Raw genomic sequence first — 21,242 nt, forward strand, 5'->3', positions numbered from 1 at the left:
TAGAGGCTCAATCCAGAGTCTGACCATTGCACCACTTATGATGCCAAGATCACCTCTCTGCTGGCTTGCTGATTATATTTTCATTTTTCTTCTATTGATTTCATCCATATTCTGCATGTATGAAGAAGCCATATTTGAATGAATCTCACAATTTGCTTATGTTTACGATCAATCTAAATCATGTCTGCATCTTAACAATATACTTTCCTATCTATAGATGCATTTAGAAAATCAAAGTCTCCATTTAGGGGTTGTAAGAAGCATTTTACAGTTTATCATATATTTTTCTTTAATTGATTCTGTGGATTTTTATTTCTGCTGTGATTGTTAACTACTGCTGGATTAAACTAATCTGTAGGCGCCTGATATTTTACATCTGGCTTAGTCTCCTGAGTCAGTATAAGCTCAGTTGGCAATCATATGTTTTTAGTTTGCCACACAGACAGGTTGGCAGAAGCCGTGTGGGCGTGTGTAGAAGGTGCAGGTGTGTCAATGTGCTTTGATAGCGTCGTTTAAAAAAACAAAAGAATCTGTGAACCAAAGTGGATTTCCCACTTGCCATCGTCTCTCATTGGTTGTCACAAGGGCCTGATTTGCATATGGTGGGAGTGTCCTGAGCAGGCAGTGGGATGAATGACTTGTTCAAGTCAGATAGAAATAAGGCATAGCACTTAGCAGAGGTCTGCACAGCTCAACGCTCAAAATGCCTGGCTTACTTAAACTGCTCCTCTTCCTGCTATGAGTGGAAAGTGCTACAAACGGACATAAACATGTTCAACAGCAGACATCCTAGACTCAGCAAAAGAGGAAGAATATGGGTAAGTTTCACAACAATTTGCTTCACAAACAGAATTTAATGTTACGCAGCTACACATATGTTAGATGGCTTTGTGAGCACCATTTCATATCATTAAGGCAGATATAGGATTAGGCCCTTATACATCATATTGTTTTTCATCTTTCTCTTAAACTTGTGCAGATAAACCTTGATTTCATAACAGTCTAATTTCAGGGCCTGATTTAAATACTTCATAAACTGAACATATGGATGTTATTTTGTTATTTAGGTTTCAGAACAGCTCTGTAACTGATAGGAAAACAAAATATTTATTTTTAATGAGAATAAGAATAATATATCCCAAATACCTATTTCTTTACTAACTTTAATTAAACCACAACATCTTCATCTTTTAACATTTTTTCTTGTGTTTACAGGGATTGTGCATCCTTTTGCTTTACACCAACCCCCTTTCCTGTTTGGCAAATTTCAGTCAAGCAAAAGAGCTCATCTATAAGATAAAGGAGGGATTACCAAGGGGGACTTTTATAGGAGCTATTGGAGTAGATTTAAATTTGGATTTCTCTGTTGACCCCCCCTTTATATTCAGTCTCGCTCAAAAGAAGGTCAGTGAACAGTATGTGAACCTAAATAATACCACCGGGGAGCTTTACACATCTGCTACAGAGATTGACAGGGAGACTCTCTGTGCTGATAACTTAGAGGGGCAGGGATGTGTCCTCTCACTGGATGTGTTTGTGCTGCCTCAACAATACTTTCAGCTTGTCAAAGTAAAGATTCTCATTGAGGATGTTAATGACAACAGGCCAAAGTTCCCCACAGATGAGATCGCTATGTCTGTCCCTGAAAACGCACCAATCAATGCTCGCTATGCAGTAGAGCAATCGGCAGTTGACCCAGACCTGGGTCCTCATGGAGTGCAAACCTACTGGCTGGTTAATGACTTTGGAATGTTCACATTGGATGTTGAGGAGAATGAAGGAGGTGAGCTGACGCCTTTCCTCATTGTGACAGAAGCTTTGGACCGAGAGACTCAGGCGGAATACATTACCGATATAATTGCAGAGGATGGGGGGACCCCTCCTCTACTTGGTGCTGCGACTTTGAAAATTGTCATCACGGATGTGAATGATAACTGTCCCCAATTCAAAGAGTCACAAATTAATGTCACTCTGCATGGGAATACCACCAAAGGGGTACATTTGGCACGTCTGCATGCTTTTGACCCTGACCTTGGTGCTAATGCTCAGATCAGCTATGCTTACAGTGAACGCGTGCCAAGGGACACCAGGAGCTTGTTCCATTTGGACAAAATTACAGGAGTGATCAAGCTCGCAGGGAAAATAGACACTGGCACAGCCACATTTTACAAACTCACTGTTCTGGCTACTGGACCTGGTTGTATTCCTGCTGTAGCCACTGTTATTGTCCATATCATCAAAGTTGTCACTGGACCCCCTACTCTCATACCCCGGTACATTGCGCCAGAAAAAGATGGGGTGGTAACAATAAAGGAATCTGAACCAGCTTTTTCTCCAATTGCTTTTTTTACTGTTAAAAACATTGATAAGAACCAACGGGTGGACTGTTATTTGGAAGGACCTGGTCCCTTCAGGTTGAGCCCCTATCAGCTGTTCAAGAATGAATACCTGTTGGAGACAACAGAGCCCTTGGACTTTGAGAGGACACAGGAGTATGATCTTATTTTGGTTGCTAATAGCACCCGTGGGATCGTTATCAAGACCTTCCTTAAGGTGCAAGTTTTGGACGAGAATGACAATGCCCCTGTGTTTCAGCAGTCTTTGGTGGAGATATCAGTTGAAGAAAACAATCCGCCAAACACTTTTCTCACTCAGCTCCAAGCGTCAGACCAGGACAGTGAAAGCAGAGGGGAAGTTCTTTACCTCCTCGGAGGCGACGCCCCTGGTATTTTTGTTGTGGATCGAGTTACAGGTATCCTGACTGTGGCCACATCGCTGGACCGTGAGGAGAAAGAGACATACCGGTTCATCGTGAGAGCGGTGGACCAGGGGACACCCAGAAGGGAGTCAATTGCAACAGTGGTGGTGACCGTGCAAGATCGCAATGACAACAGTCCACGATTCATCAACAAGGATTTCACTTTCTTTGTGCCAGAGAACTTCCCAGGTTATGGTGAGATCGGTGTCCTCTCTGTGACTGATGCTGATGCTGGAGAAAATGGCTGGGTGGCCCTCTCCATCCTGAATGGCAGTGACATTTTTATGATAGACACAGGCCGAGGGGCACTGAGGGCAAAGACATCACTGGACCGGGAGCAGCAGGGGACCTACCAGCTATGGATCGAGGCTGTTGATGGTGGGGAGCCTGCTCTCTCCTCTGTCACAATGGTTACCGTGCTTCTGCTGGATGTAAATGACAACCCACCAATCGTCCTCTTTCCTCAGTCGAATCAGTCTTACATGCTAGTGCTACCCAACACTGTACCAGGAACATCAATCACAGAGGTGTACGCTGTGGATAAAGATACAGGGATGAATGCTGTGATCGCCTACAGTATCATTAAAAGGAAAGGCGGTGAGCCCGGGTCTTTTGCCATTGACCCAGAAACAGGAAATATCACATTAAAGAGGGAGCTCAGCAATCGTGGCCTATACAGCCTTCTGGTGAAGGTCAGTGATCATGGTCAACCTGAACCTCTGTACTCAACAGTTATGGTTAACTTCTTTGTCAATGAAACAGTGAGTAATGAAAGTTACATTCAAAGTCTGCTGACCAGAGAGGCTGACATAGAGGTAGAGGAGAGGCCCTGGTACATTGGCCAGATGGCAGAGGGGCCTGAGAGGTATGAGCCGTTCCCGTGTCAGCCTGTCCTCATTGCTCTTTCAGTGACGTGTCTGGGGCTGTTCTTCTTGGTTGTCACGCTGACGTCTTACATATGCTGTAGGAGGTTTAAAAAGAACAGGATGAAAAGATCAGAAGTGGAAATACCTTTAAAAATTCAAAATGACTCGATGCAGGTTGTGAACAGAAAGCTCAGACAGATCTCTAACATCTGATGTTCAGTTGTTCACTCGTTCAAACAAAAAAAACACCACCACTGTTTACATAAATGTTTACAAAACTCACTGTAAGAACTTTCTCTTACATGAAGTTCCTCTTTTGGGCTTTGTGATGATTGTTTTTTGTCATATGCCACCACTTTCTGTCAACTGTTGGCAGGCAGCAACGGTGTCATTACAAAAACATCACAGTAACTCAGTGAATATTACCAAGGTCCCATGTAAATACTGTATAAAGAGATTTACAACTTTATATACAAGTTTTGCATTTGATTGGTAAGGACAAGAGACACTGCTTTAGAGAAAAAAATGCATCTCTTTAGACCATCTGTCACTTGTATCGGTTATACAAATATAATTGAAAAATAAATGTATTTCCAAGTTAAATGTTTATCTATATTCATGAGGTAACCGTGAGGTCTGTAATACAGAAAAGGGCAATCAAAGTGAATTGGAAAAGCTAACACAGAATACGTGAATGCCATAAAACGTTGTTCTATACACGACAACCGCAATGACAACAGACCAAACTAGACTAACAAACAAACTAGACGTTTCTTCACACGTTTTCACTTGTGTCTTACTTTCTACTTTTGCTCAGATGTTGTGCAATAATATAGTACATATAAGTGATAATTGAGTGATATAATGTTAGGTTAAAAGTTCCGGGGGAAAAAGCTTGTAGGTGCACCTTGAGTTTTTTTGTTTTGTTTTGTTTGTTTGTTTGTTTGTTTGTTTTTGTCCCCTTTTCTTTTCTTTTTATCAATAAAAATTCCGTACAGCTGTTGTGCCAAATCAGCACAACAACAAAATAATCACATTTTCATCACTTTGCTACTGGAACTGTGTCCAAACTTGTCAAAAAAGCTACTTTTAAGTTAAATACATCACTTTCCTTTATAGAGTCATGCAATTCTCAATGTGTCTGTGAAAATATGCAAGTGTTTGTGATAGACTGTTTGTAACTATTAAAGATACTTTATTTTTATAATACACTGGATTTTATTCTGTATTGATTTCATTATGTCTTGCTATCACACATATATCCTACATGCACTCAGATGTGTGTGTCTAAACTTGACTGGTATAAATGTCATTTATATGCTTAAAAGAAAACAAGCCTGTAGTTTAGATTAAAATAAACTGAAAAACACAAAGAATGGAAATATACTTTAAAGTAAGGAAGGAAATTGATAGATACTGATTGGCACCTAATAAAAAATACATTTAGACTTCATCTTCTTCATATATCAAATTTGGTATACAAATTAAGTGCCTGTTGGATCTTACGAAGTGTGAGTGTCGCTGAAGGAGTTAAAGATCAAAAGTACATGATTCTGTATTATTGTTGCCATCACCTGTGAAGAACAGACCTGGTGAGGTAATACCAAGAGTCCCACTAAGAAGGAAAAACATAGTGCAGCTGCTCGTGTCTGGTGTGTTTGAGGATCAAATTCACATTTCTCACCTCTCTTGAGTGGTATTCGCAATCACTGTGCTTTTCATTCCACAACAACTTTGGGATATATCTGGAAAGTGTGAAAGTGCTTCTGACACATTCTCCCCCAACAGATCAACTCAGAAAGCCTTTTGGTTTTAAAGCTGCTTTTTCTCTGCCCTGTGCTTCTTTGTTGTATTTGTATGTTTGCTATGAAAGTTATGTGGGCAAAGAGGCTTCAGGACTCTTTGTACCTGGGCTAACTACTGTATGCACCCTCCCAAGTGATGCACTCTGTTGTGTTATATGCCTCTAAAACCAGTTCAGGTTTGGCTTTCACAAGACAGCAAGAATGCAAACAAACCTGTATTGAGAGTACATTCTCCAGCGCAGTTTCTCAAGTAAATACCAGCCTTATGTTTTTAACAGTAGCACGTCATTAACGCACAGAGCACATCAGGAACTGGAAATAGCTCCGTGTAATCCTTAGTAATCACCTTGGGCATATGTATGCTGGATGCATACTATAATGTATTTCAGACAAATAATAATATGGGTGACATAAAGGAAATCAACATCATTAGTCTCATGTACTATCAGAGCTGTAACTGATTGGCCTGACTTTAACATTCATTAAGAAAAAGAGTAATCCAGCCGCACATTCAATATACTTCCTATGGTCTTAACCTCCTAGGACCTGGCGTCCACATATGTGGACATCACATTTTGGGTTATTTAGACCAAAATACTCAATTTTGCTCAACAAGGGCCTAATATCCACTTACGAGGACATTAAACTGCTACTGTTGTATCGAAATTTTAAACGAATATCCTCATATGTGGCTCTCGTTTTTCTTAGAAACAAAAATTAGGTAAAAAAAAAAAAAATCTGGTAATAATTCTTTGTTTTTACATTAATTAGGACCCAATCAGCCCAAATATCAAAGAGAAATTAAAAATGCATGCCGTGGAAGAGTTCGGGTCTTAGGAGGTTAAATATTTGTATTAACTTAAAATATGAATTTCTTTGTGTTACTGATTAATTCATTTTTTGCTTTTATCAAGATATTTTTAGATGTATGTGACTACAGGAACTGGAAGGCTGTGTTATAAAAAGCCTTCAATGCTAGAACATCATTGCAAATACAGGTGCTATGTTAGTCTCTCCTCATGTGTCAGCCAGAGGCGATACTCAGTCTTTGCCTTAATAATGTTGCTGATGTCATCCTACAGTAACTTAGTAACTTCAAGTAGCTTAGCCCAGACTCAGTTTGTCTGAAGCCAAGTGACACATAATACAACAAATTTTGCAGATTTCTTTTCTTCTCTCTTTTCTTTTCTTTTTTTCTTGCTCTGAGCAAACAACTACAGATTGTGATTAATTGCAGTAATAACAACTGAGGTCTCACTTTAGTGTGTCTCATTTCTCTTTCACCCATTCTGACTCTTTCAATAAGTCGTTTCATTCAGCATGTTGAGACAGGAAACAGTCATACAAGACCTTTATGTCTGTGCTGGCCTAAACCCAGATGTTATGATGATAGAGTATGGTTCAGTGTGCAATAACAAACACTGGTTTCTATTAATAAATGGTAAGATCGGATCGGATTGGATTTGTTTCATTTTAAGATGTTTCAATAGGTGAAAAGAATACATTTGGCTTCAATATTAACTCTTCTCTTGTATGTCTCTGTTGTGGCCTACAAGCTGAAAAAAGCACCATGCTATTTCTCACATGTTCACTTTTAGTACATATAAGTAACGTTTCTTACTATAATGGAAGTTTTGATAACTTGCTGGTCTGGAGGATTTGTGTTACCACAATGCCACAATCTACCAGAAGTGCACATCATCCAAGAGCTACATCTAAGACTCTTAAAGTTCATGACAGTACAGACTGTGGCAACATGGCTTTTGCAAAGTTGCATCTGAAGAAACAATAAGACTTCTGGACAGACAAGACCAAAGTGGAGACATCTGGTCATAGTGCACAGCGCCACATTTGGAAAAACCAAACACAGCATATCCACAAAAAGCTCTCATCGTAACCGTAAAACACAATGGTGGGAGGGGTGATGATTTAGGTTTGTTTTGCACCCACAGGACCTGGGCACCTTGAAGCCATTGAGTCAATCAAACACTCCTATGTGTACCAAAGTATTGTAGTCAAATATGAGGCCATCTTGGACAAAAATTGATCATGCAACTGGACAATGATGCCAAGCACAGCAGAAAAATCTACCTGACTGAAATTCTGTGAAGGGGCCTGCATAAAGAATTGCTCACAATCTGAATGAACTACAGCTATGCTGCAAAGAAAAGTGGCTCAATATTCCTTCACAATGATGTGACAGACTGATAAATACAAGATTTCTTTGGGGTATCCAAACCTGCTGCATGAATCTGCATCCCTAGCTATTTGTTCTGCAGTCAAAAAATCAAGATATTTCAGCTGTACTGTATCCTTCAGTCCCACCCAGTCTTCCAAAGTACCTTTAACCTTTGCTTTTTGTTTTTTCTAATCTTCAGGAGACTGAGTTTGATATATGTGTCTTGTTACATAAATCCTGTTCTGGGTTTTACATCTCTAGAAACAGATGGAAAGGGGGCCAAAAAGACAGAGGCACCCCACAGCTTTTCTACATGACTGATCACTTCAAGTGGTGATCCTGCTGATAGCCAGTTTGATATCCCCAGACCAGGACAGAATAAACGTGATTTAAATCGTGTTCTTGAACTTGTGACAGACACCCTTAGTTTTCTGTGTTTTATATTATATGCGGCTACAACTTTCGATGCATTTATTGATGTGGTTGTTCATTTGTTTCAGAGAGGTCTTTCTTCATAATCTCATGCAGATACACTGAGAAATTACAGATACGGTTCAGCTATATTCCCTTCCATCTTTCTCTCTCTCCCTCTCTCTCTGTTTCTCTTACCCTCTCTCTCTCTCCGCTACACCCCACCCCCCCTTCCAGGAAAGTCTATCTGAAATTACATTAAATTCTTAATGGTGTAGACAGCAAGTAATTACCATCAGTCACAGCCTGATCTCATTTCCAGATTGGCTTTATTGTAACGTCCCTCCCTTGAAATCAAACAAATAAAGACACAATGAGAGGCCCAGGTAGAGTTACAGAGCTCTGCTGAATAAGAGAGGCTATGTTTCCCAAGTTATGACATCAAATACGACCGCCCCTACCACCACCACCGACACCACCCCACGCACACACACACACACACATGCATACGCACACACAAATGGACTTTGTTCAATCTTCAATAATGCATCTCCATATTCCCCCACTGAAAATCACTGCCTTTGATCTGAAACATCTTTTATTTGCTCTGATGCAACAAAATATAATCCAATCGCACTCTTTTGATCCTGCTGTGGATTACGTTACTAATTTTCTTTAGTCCTCCATCCCAATTTTTCTCTCAGTTTCATCCTGTTTCATCCCAGCAAAACACAGAGGGGCTTCTAGGGAATTAACTGCGTCAATTTATTTCAGAATAACTTCTTTTTTTTTTCTCACGACTTCTTACAATTTAATATTGTCCTGTTCTGCCACTGTATGCAATATTAGAAACTTGTATTTTCTATTCTGATGTTTGCTTTATTTCAATGGCTAAGAGCAAAAATTATACTCTAGCTTAATGTTTTGGGCGTGTATTCAGATGATTCTAGTCTATTTTGACCATGGAACTAAGCATGACTCACTCATTTACAATCCTTTAAAAGGATTTTTGCTTCTCCTTGTTTGAACCGTGCTGAAGGGTTGTCTTTGACAGACACGTAATACTACTCTACGCTTGGGGTTGAATATGATCTGTAATTGAAGTGTATTGATGCAACTATATAGTCAAAGGTAAGAATGGCATTTTAGTGACATTTGAATAGTTCAGAACAATAGAAGAATTATATCAGGACAGATCTGCTTTGGCTAATTTCTTCAGCACGTTGTGTTGAGGTGAAAATGAGTATGCACCACAATATTTGTTACCAGGCGAAAGAGCCTGAACTAGAACATAAGATTTACAGCACAGTGTTACATTGCACCTGTGCTCTGGTGCTGTGGGGATCTCAGCCACAGGTGAGCTTTGACAAATGTATTTTTACATGCACACAGCTGAATCTTTAGGAGGGTGTGCATGTTTGTTTTTGCCATTACTACTCGGAATAATTATGTAATAATAATTTTGCACAGGTGGCACATATACTAGGGTCATTTTTGCAAAATGGATTACTATTTGAATTTCTTTTCTGTTTTTGCTAATATATTCATCCACAGGTTCTTTATAAATTGCAGTCATTTGTTAGTGATGACTCCCCTGACTGTTTTTTTGTTGTTGTTGTTGTTTGGGGGATAAAAATTTCAACATCAGTCTTACACTTGCATTTGGTTATTTATATGTTATTTTAATCAAATGACTCGCCAGTCCTAACAAATATTACATAAAGTTAACTGAGGAATGTGTTCCTCCTTTGCACAATGCAGTAAGTCAGGCCAGATAGCTTTCACGCATGTCCGCATCCTCACCACGCACAAATCCCCCATTAATACGTACACTATAGATACAAAACCAACAGCCTTAAGTCTTTTCCTGTCTTTAAACAATTCTCAGCCCCATTAAACGTCATCCTCTGTTGTTAGACTGTAAACAAGAAATGCAAAAGGCAGTCATTCCTTGTATTGATAGAGACTTACTTTGAGGCCTTTGTGCAAAAAGCTACAGCAATGTACTGGCGACAAGATTAAAAACTAAAGAGTGCCATCTTGCTAGACTACAAATTTAACCCAGAGGCATATAGACAACATTTTCAGGGCCTAAACAACCCTTAAAGCTGGGCCTACCTTGATTTCATAAGAGAGAATAGTATTCTTTTTGATCGGTGGCTTGTGGTGTTGCTATCAATCTTCCCCTCCGATTCCCATTTGTCCTGAGGAGCCACTCACAATCACACTGCTGTAAGCGTTTGGTGAGTGGTGAGCTTCAGTGGTGTACTTTGAGTTCTGATTGTGAGTTTAGTGGTGTTTTGATCTACAAGTGAGTAGTGTCTTGCTTTGGTTTGTTTAGCCATATCTTTTCTGTATTGTCTGATCATGTGCTTGTAGCTGTCTCTGAGTTACCTCATCTTACAAATAAAACAAAAAAACAAATGTTGTTTTTTTTAATCTGCTCTGTTTAGCTTTTTCTTTCACCCACATTTAACATTTGCTACTCCCCTCACCCATTAGCCATTTTTCTGGAATGTAACAGGAAGTCAACAAGCTCCAAGCTGTAATGGGGCTTACTGTAAAGTGAATCAAGCAGCCATTCCTTGGAGCAATCATTTCCACTCGTACCAACTGTTAAACTGGTTTTCTTCCAAACGATGCACTTGATGCTTGCTGGTTAATGCTTCTGTTTAACTGGAGCAGCAAACAGATTTCTAAGGAGAGCTAACTAACAAGTCGAACATTTTTAATGAATCAGAATTCTCTGATTAGCTGACTACAAGGTCGCTGGCTCATCGGTTCCTGTTTTAAAAGAGTGCTTGATTTCACAGACCACTGACTCCCCATCCACTTTCTCTTCCTTCTCTCAGCTGACTCTAATTCTCCCGTGTCTCCTTCCAAACTGATAGGGAACACAGCTACACAAATCCTTTTAAAAGATGACACAGCTGGCAAAGGGGAACTTAATTAATATTTTCTTTTGCGCACTGGTGAAAAGCCATTTCAAAGGTCTCAAAGCCACTTAATTTAGAGCTGATATACTTTTGACAACTGTTCTTTTTGTCTGTTTGTTTTCTTTCTTCTGCAACTCAAGTGCCCAGTTAAAGTCAACCTCACCTCAACCGTTTTTAGTTGATATAAGTGTGTTCTCATTCCATGGCATAAAATGTTGTGGTTCAGTCAGAAAATGCTGGGTTCACAGATATTTGTGCAATTTTCCATGTGAACAGAAGACCAAAATGCATAGAAGAACCTAGACTGGCTAATATTCATGTCCACACCAAATATCACCTTTTTCCACTCTCTGTTATTTGCAGCTGAGATGTTAAGGTGTACAGAACACTGGTGTCAGCGCTATTGTATAGAGGAAATCCTGTTATGGGATTATGGGTGTGACTATCAAGGTAACTCTAAAAAGGTTCCTTTCCACCTGTCATCAGTTTTACTTTGTACTTGCATTACCTTTGTTATGAATTGTCAAGATAGTGACTGCATATGTTAATGGAATTAGTTGTGGTTGTTTTGCAGAAAAAACTGTGACTCTATCAGTGCTCCTCAGTGCTTTGATATTTTGAAAAAGTATCATGTTGAAAACTACAGCTTTGTTAACAGACGCTATGGGTGGGCTTTAGATCACTATCCATCGGCCACCATACATGTAACCCAGCTGTGAAATTGTGAGTGGCTTCAAAACTTGTGTGAGTCTTTGGGATGAAAATTCCTTCTTGATGCCAAATGTCAGAGGAGAAAGGCCAGACTCCTTCAAGCTGATAGGAAGGCAACAGTAACTCAAATAAGCACTTGTTACAATCAAGGTCTGCCGAAGAGTATCTCTGAAAGCAAAACACATACAGCCTTGAAGCAGATGGGCTGTAACAGCAGAGACTTCACTAGGTGCCACACATGCCAGCTCAGAAGAGGAAACTGAGGCCAGAATCACAAGGATCACCAAAACCGGACAATAGAAGATAAAAAAAAAAAACTGACTGGTCTCAGTTTCTGCTGCCGCATTTGGATGGTAGGTTTAAAATGTTGTGTAAACGATGCAAATGGTTAGATCTATCCTGCCTTGTTCAGACTGGTGGCGGCTTAATGGTGTGGAGGATATTTTGTTGGAACACTTTGGGCCACTTAGTAAAAACAGAATTGTTTCTGACCATCCATCCATCTCTTTATGACCACAGTGTGCCCATCTCCTGATGGCTGCTTCTAACAGGGTTAACGCACCGTGTGACAAAGCCCAAATCTTCTCAGTCTGGTTTCTTGAGAGTTCACTGCATTGAGATGACTTCCAGATACCAGATCTCAATCTGATAGATGACCATTGAAATTTGAGGGAATGGGAGATTCACATCATAAAAGCTGATAAATCTACAATAATATGACGCAAAATCTCCGAGGACTGTCCAGCGCCTCGTTCAATGTATGTCACAGAGGATTAGAGCAGTTTTTAATGTTAAAGGTTATTATCCAACCTGGTACTACAAAAGGTGTTGAGTGTATATATGTCATATAGGCACTGTGGTCACTAACACCCTGTTAGTGACCACAGTGCCTTTGTATTGGGCATGTCCTGTTTGTCACGGTCTGGCGGGGGCAGACCGTATGTGTTGCAGAGGAGGACTCAAACGCAGACCAAAACGTGGTGTGGATTAACAAAACAAGCCGTTTATTGAGACTAGCAATGAGGGTACAAAATAATAGGGCATCGGTGAAAACTAAACAATAACCTAAACTGGGTGAACTAATAACAAAACATAAAAAACCTTAACCATAGTGAACTGACATGGGTACCTGGAGATGAGACATGGATGCGCAGACGACCTGACAACAAATGACTGAAAGCACACGGACTAAATACACACAGGAGGATGATGAGGGAAGTGGGAACACATGGGGAAACAGCTGGCACACATGAACATAATGACGTCACAGTGGGAGAGTAAAACTGAACACGATGAACACAGAAACACCAGACCTCTTCACAATAAAACAGGAAACATAAAGAGACATAGACATGACAACCCGAACTTGACAACGTAAGACACAGACATGAAATGCATGAAGAGCAGGGGAGATTTAACATAGTTGGAAACACGAGGGGGAAATAATAAGAACTAGAAACACCTAGGCATGATAACAAATGAACTTAGGAAACCTGACGGGCTTACATAAACTAAAACTCAAAACGCTGGGTCAACAGACCCAGGATCATGACACTGTTTGCTTAAAACTATCTATCCTTGAATTGAAAGCACAGGTTTAAGTGGTTTATTTTTTTAACCACTTAAAAAAGAAATAAAGGAGTTATTTCTTTATCACAATTACGAACTTTTTTCCTCATTCTTTCTGTGTTCTTTGCTTTGTGGATGGCATGCTGTAAAATCAGAAACGAGAAAACAAAGTACTAAAGAGACTATAATGCACTTCATTCAAGGTTGAAGGAGATCTGTGTTGAATATATGTCGCATTGCAAGTAAAGTGTTCCCTCTCCCTCTCCTAGAAAAGTAGAAGGGTATTAAAGACTTAGAAGACAGGTGCCCTATATGGTCTGATTGTCTAGCTGTCTCACTGAGCTGTAGATTTAGCCTGAGTTAATGGAGTGCCAGATGAGTGTTCCTTGTTAATATCAGCCATTCATGCATTTCAGGAAGCCATTTCTTCTTTCAAGGGGCACTAAGTCTACTTACCTAATTTGGTGAATAAAATGTGAAAGTTTTTCGAAGAAAAAAAAAAAGCTCTGTCTTCATTTCTTTTATTTGCCCTCTTTGAGTGATGCTGGTCACTGATCTGCGGCACTGTAAGTGAAAAAGTATACCATATTTGGAAATGGGTAGACCAGAGGCCGAATTATGCATTCACACATCACATAAACATGTGCGGTACAATCTGCCAGTTAACTAATTTAACATACTCGAAATGTCACGCTTTTCCTGTTTTGCAGTGGGTAATGCCAATAAGAGCTGAAATTTCAGCTGAGGCAACAGGGCTGCACACTACTAATTGGATGGCAATAAAAGGGCAACAGAAAGAGAAAAACAGGAGTGAACATATTAATCCTTTTGCACTTTGTTTTTACCTTCTGACCTGACAGTGATGAGCAAAGAAACAAAGGAAAAAGGCACAGAAATGAAAGAAATGAGCACAGATTCGAGGCAGCAGAGAGAAAGGACAAATATAGACAGATGAACAGGTGGCTAGAGAAATAAATGTTTATGATGCAGCTCATTTTGCTTCAAGTTTTGCAATTAATGCCATATGGAACCTAAAATTTTGTGCCCAGTGCTTTGTTCCATCGTTGTTTCTTCTTTAAATAAACTTAAACCATGTCTGCTTCTTTTTTTTTCACGAGGCTTTGGGGTTTTTTAACTCCCAGGACAGGTTGATAAAATTCAGATGCAGAGATTTAAATGAATATGTCCTCTGCTTCAGCAAAATAATTAAATTACTTTTATTTCATTTAACATGTTTTGTAGGCCAACCTTTTTGGCCCTGATTTTTGGATCACCTTTTAGGCTTAGAAGAACAAGTTGATGTTTGATTTTACCTGAGCTTCGCTACATGCTAGGAAAACATGCATTTCTGTAATTAATAGTAAAAATACAAACTACTAAAAGTGCACTTTTTCAGATGCATGCTTACTATATTCCTTACATTCCCTTCATTTTAGTCAGCAACAAGAAGTATGACTTCACTGTTCATTATGGCTTTGCACTAAAAAGAGTCTCCTGTAATATTTCAGGATTGACCAGTTGAAGTATTATGCATGATGCATTACTCTTTTACAGGGAGGATTAGAGACACTAGTCATATGTTCCGGCTGGCAACAAACAGAGTGATCAGGAACAAATCATTTGCATGCTTGTGTAACATTCTCCAATGAACTTTGGATGAGTGCTTTCACGCCCCAGCTCAAAAGAGAGCAAACAACACATAGTCCTTAAATAATACTATTTTAAGCACACAAAGCAATGCAATCCTATGCACGCACTGTCTATAAATATTATGGGGTGTGAAAGTGCACGAATTTGAAACACAAATCAAAATGAGAAATGTCAGCTGGCGAGCTGGGAGATGAGAGTGAGATGATCTTGCAGGTCTGACTAATAAACTCCCGAGTCCACCATACTCAGGTGTACTTCACTGCTGCCAAGGGTCCCTCTCAAAACCCACACTTGCAGTAAGCAGTCAAGTGCCCACTTGTGTGACGCAGTACTTGTAATTGCCCTAGTGCCTGTTAGGACTGCAAGAATGTGGAGGATTATCAGATGTCAGTGGGATGCATTTGGACCACTCTGGCAAATAATACTGCATATGACACACTCGAGCTCAGATGACTGGTTGGGGCAAGTAAGTAGAATCAAGAATTCAACATCACAGTTACAATCAGGTGCCACTGAAAACACACTCAGTAGCTGAGAGGATAAAATGTGGTTAAAAAAATGTAAATGGCACACAGGAAGCTCTTCAACCTAGTCCATATAAAATATACATATCATAATTAGATTTTAAATGGCTTCCATATGCAGTATAGTGACAGGTATTTAACACTTTTTAAATCAGATATTGAGTTTTGACTTTGGAAATGAAGAATAATATCCAGGTTGAATCCAACAATATCTTTAACTCAGCTGGCAACAACTAAACAGATTTCTATGGTGAGCTGCAGTAGCTATAAATAACACTTCCAGTGGTGATAAAACAAAATCTCCATCAGTGTAGGTTAAGTGTTCGATAGGTTTGTGTTTGGATCACTCACTTGGCTCCAACCTGACAGTAAGTGAACACACATTTAAGTTTTCATGACTATAAGTGGAGCTATCAGATACACTCAAGGTGTCAGCTCAACAAAAAGAAACGGTTCAGCCTGGCAGAGAAGACGAGATAGGGAAAGAAATCAGGCAGTAACAGTATACGAGTATAATTCTTGTAGAATGAATGTTGTTCTTTTCCTTCAACAAATAACTAACAAATGTAACTAACAAATGTATTGTAGCCTGCTTAATGAAAAACCTTCCAGCTGCGAGCTCATAGTTTATGCCCCCAGTTGGAGGTTTTTCTTGTTAACAAGCTTGACTTTATGCATTCTGATACATTTACAGGTCATATGTTATATTTACTATGCTTTTACATACCTTATCAACTGCATGGTTTCATTTTCAGTCTAATTATGAGCTGCAAATTCAAACTAAACCTCAGTTTATTTTAAAAAATAAATATAGATATTGATAGGTAACACAAGACAGAAGGCAATCACTGAAAGAACACTGCAGTTAAATTATTCTAGTCTTCAATCTGGAGCACAGGAGGGAGAAAACATTCCCAATGCAGATCATCCCCAAAAGAACACCCTTAAACGTCCTTAAGCATTCTATTTGTGCAAGCTAATGTGTCATTTTTACTGGTGACTAACTCAGCATGAGTACTGTTGCACTCGTTTTCACCTTGTGTCTCTGTGTTGGCAATTTTACACACCTCTGATCAGCAGAGTGCCAACTCACTCTTAAGCAGACAGGAGTATAAACACATGCATGAGGTCTAGATGCTCTGCCAGCTCGGATGAGACGCTTTTTGAGCAAGGCAATTTTCTCTTGTTGAGTAATAGCACTCCAAAATATAAAAAACCTAAATAATGAAAAAATAAATGGAAGTATATGTAAAGAAATTTAGATAGGAGTATTTACTGCAGTAAAAACAGTGTCATCTGTATTATGGTTAAAATGTTCTGAGGTACCTTCAGTCACCTGCATGCTCAGACCTTTGGGAGCATTTTTAACTTGCATCTTGGACAAATAATGCTCCTGATGTGCATTAATGTGATACAGTTCTTATTGAGAGGTGTAATTTTGGCAGTCTGCTACTTAGTATGAATTAACAGGTGTCAGTGGCTGTGCATTATACCTACATGTCACTTTGTAAGGTTTAAATTAACACCCCACTGTGCATTTCCAATATAATCTTTTCTGACTGCAGAAACTAAACATGGTGGTGGCTATGCTTAATAACTGCAGTGTAAATTACATATGACCAGAGATAACCTTCTATGAAATATAAGCCTCTTAGTGGAAAAAAGCCGTATGGCACTAGTCATCTCTGTTGATCGTAGTTTGGCTGCAGTGCTAATCTCTATTGTCCACAGGTTAAACCTGGGATTTGAGAGATTTTAGGTATTTCATCGACCAAATTTAGCTGCAACAAGCGCAGGTGACACATTGGACCCAAATTTTGTGATTGTACATGGTATAGGTGTTCGTGATCGGTGGTATTTATTTAGGCAAACAAGGGTTGTTAATACCTATAACCACTGTATCTTTAAGAGATTCACTCCGACAGACACCGTAGTGGGAAAAGAATTTTGTGGAAAAATTCATCCATCCATTCTCTTCTGCTTATCCATTTCAGGGTCGCAGGGGGGCTGGAGCCCATCTCAGATACCATAGGGTGAGAGGCAGGGTTCACCCTGGACAGGACGCTGGATACTAACGTTGTATGAAGAAAACTGTGAACATGGCCTGTACTGTGAAGCGCACTGACTGGTCGATAAGACTTGAAAAAATTATATAAATGCAACCCATTTACAATTTTTAACAGAAACATATGCCTGACCAAAGCATTTTAGCATACCAGCTATACAACCATTAGTCCATGCTAGCACTGTAAATTATACAGAATGACTGTAATATGCTTGCCAACTGATACTGAGTACTCCATTATGATGAGTGTCTCTTCTGCTGCTGTGCCCTTCTCTGGTCTCTGTAACAAAGAGTCAAGAAGCATTGATTAACAGACTTTCAGTCGTTGTAGAAAGGAAGCAAGTGCAAAAAAACAAGTAAAATTAGATAAAAGCATGTATAGAATTCTGTTTATTTAGAAGAGTGGCCAAACACGCCTAGCTGTACTCAAGTTCAGATTCATTATTAATGCTCTTCTAATAACTCCACTATTTCTTCATTTTATACATATAGATATATGATGGCAAATATTTTAAAATTCTCTTATGTAGTGCAAAAATGCATAAAGGACAACACTACTGTTAGGAAGTCTACAATAGTGCTGTGCTTCTGGCCTGTCTGTGGTGCTGATCAGAAAGAGTTGGTAAGGTAGGCCGCTGTTTCTTTTTACTTGCTCATTAATGTTTCTCAGCTTCAATCACAGACTTTGAGAGAATATTTGTGTTATCCTGTTAAATTAATACTGCCTACTAATGTTACAAACAGACTGGACTGATACCGAATGCTGTTTAGCTCCAAAAGACAGCTAATGTTGCTCTGGTAATTGCTAATACTGAAATGGCTAATGCCATCCAGGGGGATATTTGTGATAACTGTTTAATCCTTCAGTGTTGCTGAGATGGGAGCTTTACTGACCCCACAAAATTCCCCATAAAGTCTTGTGCTACTTCTTTAGCTACTCCTTTTTTGCCTTGGCAATATTTGGGGGGGAGGGGGGTCATTATCATGCCTGAAGACCTGTCCCAGACCCTTTTCAGTGCTCTCCATTACTGTAGTATGTTGCCAGTGGTGTTCTTGTTGACTGTGGCCCCAACTGCTTTCAGATAATTAACAAGCTCTTCCTGTGTAGGTTTGGGGTGATCCATCGCCTTTCTCGTGATCATCTTCACCGCATGAGGGGAGATCTTTGCATGGATCTCCAGCAAGAGAACATTTAATTTTATATTTCCACCAAACGTCTTGTTGACAGTCTTGTAGCCTATTGAACCTTGAGCAGGTCTACCATCTTGACAACTTTAGTACTCATGACAACTTTTTGGTCTTCCCATGGTGATGGAGAGGGCTTTATAGATATAACGAGATGAGATCAGAAGTATCTGTAATTGATTGATTGCAATCTGTATGCAACATGGGCACACAGCCAGTCTGTAGCAGACAGAATTCTGGTTGTATTGTAGGGAGTCAATTTTTTATTTCACTCAGTGACATGCAAATCAACTTATAACTTATAGCTATTTTTTTATTTTTCTAGATTTTTGGTTGATATCCTGTCTTTCTCAATTAAAATGAAATAACCATAAACTATTTTGGTTCTTTGTGAGTAGATAAACTTATCAGTTCAACAGGGGATCAAATACTTTTCCTCCAAACATATGTTCATGGTATCTCCTGAGACATTAAAGTTTAAACTATTTCAATTCTGTTTGAACACATTAGAGTCTTAATGTCAGCCCCAAAAGTTGGTAGCTCATTTTCCAGCACAGTCCTGACCTCTGTTTTCAGCATGATTCACCAAGTCCTCTCACACCGTGGAAATTATCTCATTTCTAAAACCCTCGAAGCTGAATCTAGCTTTGCCCAAGGGGTTGTACTCACAGTTTTTGTATGGCAGGACCAAAAACAGTCTCTTTTCCCTCTGGGTCAAAAGAGGATCTGCTCTTCACAATTCACTACCTCCACAACATACAGTAATTACCTAATTAGGAAAGCCATGGAACCAGAAGCTGAAGAAATAACACAAGAGGCCAGAAGTGGGATGGGATTTTTTTTATTATTTTATGTCACCTGATCTGCCCAGACAAGCAGTTTTTCTATCTAGCAAGCCTTCTGTGTTCTTTCAAGTATTGCAACAGATTTATTGGAATAAAGGACAACTGAGTAACATTGTGAAAGAAGATCCTTGATAAAATTACATTCAAATAAAGTTCAAAGAAATAAAACAAAGGCGTTTGTCTGTTCTATTCCAATGTGTACTGACATAAAACAAATTGTGCAATAGACTGTAGCTCCAGTATGTGTTTTTTTTAAAGATCTTGATTGCAATGATGTAGGGAAAGAAAACTTCTTTTACATCGCTGACAGCTGAGAAAAGAGTGAGGCTCATCAGTTTTTGTGATTCTTTATGACTGATCTGATGCCAGTGCTGGTGTTTCTGGGATTCTGGGGGAAATGATATGAGTAAGCACCGATAAAAAAGCAGAAATGCAAAATTCTAGTGATTATTTTGCATTTTATTCCATGTTTTTCCTTTTCCATGGTAATTAGACCTTTAAAGCAAAAGCAATAAAGTGAATCCTTTTTGCTGAGCTTTTACAAACTGACTACATTTTGATTTAATGTCTTTGAGTGAAGTCTTGTTATCCTGCACCTTATCAATAGCAAAGCAAAACAAAAAGAAATACCAGTAGACAAGAAGGAGAAAATGGACATTTATTGCCTACTGCATTTACAAATCAACAATTAAATACATCATTTGAGCAAAGAGAGAAATCCCATTGTTAGATTCCTCGATTCCAACGTGCTGCCCTGCTGCGCCATGATGAAAAAAATGTCTCCCTTGACCTCTAACACCATACGGAAAAATCCGTTTTAGATCACCGGATGCCTTTGATCAGAAGCTTCAGTCACTGACCAGTACGCCATGTCACATCATGTCTGATGCTGGCAGTCTTTTTATCAGTAGCAAGCAGATGCTCATACCAGCAGCTCTTTCGTTTAAAAGTTTTTTTTGCTTGCTTTGGAGGACTGGAGTCGGAGCTACAGAGGCCATAAGATTATGTGAGCAACAACCAAAGAATGAAGCATTTTGTCCTCTGTGCCTGCAGGTACAGTTTTGTCAGGAGCAACTGTCCTCACAGCTCACTTTAGCATAAGAGACAGTCCCCTATGAAATCCCGATGATTTTGAATTGTTGTGTTATGAAAATACTCGAGATTCATTGATTTACAGGTCACTTAATGAAAATATGACTGCAGGTCTTTTTTATAAGTAGCAATGAAAAAGTAAAAACAACAAAGTCAGCTGCATGAGCTCAACTCAATAGTTCTACTTCTTCATGTGACATGTAGCCATTAGGTGTAACTGGACAGGCTCCATAAAAGTGACTGAAAGGTGCTTTACTCTGTTTGCTTTGTTGTGTAGACCCATATGTGGTAAAGGCAAAGATCAATACCCTGCTGCTGATTCATCATTCACCCTTAGTCCATACTGTCTTTGGTCAAACTAACTGGCCCCATTTGACCATTATATTGTCATGTGTTATGAGAAACACGAGGGGTGCTTGGCAACAAATGTTTGGCAGGATGTTTGAAGAATGACCCACATAGGCCATGGTCTGCTGCACACAGAAAACAGCCATTAGAACTGACAAGCGGCACCCATCTTGCTCATTAAGCGTTGAGCCTCTGAACTGCAGCTCAAGTAATAACACTGAAGTCATAACACTGAAGTTTGTAAGTCAGCCAAACTTTATTTTTTTCATTTAGTAAGTAATGTTCCATAAATATGTCA

At 39.3% G+C, this 21,242-nt stretch overlaps 1 protein-coding gene across 3 annotated transcripts; it reads left to right on the forward strand.

Annotated features, from left to right (window-relative positions):
• The first annotated feature begins 643 nt into the window (after window positions 1–643).
• Window positions 644–20,338, forward strand: pcdh20 (protocadherin 20). 3 transcript variants are annotated; one of them, XR_013902172.1, is made up of 4 exons: window positions 644–818; window positions 1,216–3,450; window positions 17,404–18,101; window positions 18,583–20,338. XR_013902172.1 is itself a non-coding variant. In XM_080290347.1 (3 exons), exons 1-3 carry the CDS (start codon window positions 771–773, stop codon window positions 17,482–17,484), a joined length of 2,364 nt encoding a protein of 787 aa, XP_080146473.1. In that variant the 5' UTR covers window positions 644–770; the 3' UTR covers window positions 17,485–20,338. The 3 variants fall into 3 exon arrangements, 2 of the variants coding, with proteins under 2 accessions (XP_080146473.1, XP_026020931.1); XM_080290347.1 differs by having other exon boundaries at window positions 17,404–20,338; XM_026165146.2 differs by lacking the exons at window positions 17,404–18,101; window positions 18,583–20,338 and having other exon boundaries at window positions 647–818; window positions 1,216–4,833.
• Window positions 20,339–21,242: the final 904 nt, after the last annotated feature.

Source organism: Astatotilapia calliptera, chromosome 1, assembly GCF_964374335.1.
Source record: "Astatotilapia calliptera chromosome 1, fAstCal68.1, whole genome shotgun sequence".
Classification (NCBI taxonomy): Eukaryota; Metazoa; Chordata; class Actinopteri; order Cichliformes; family Cichlidae; genus Astatotilapia; species Astatotilapia calliptera.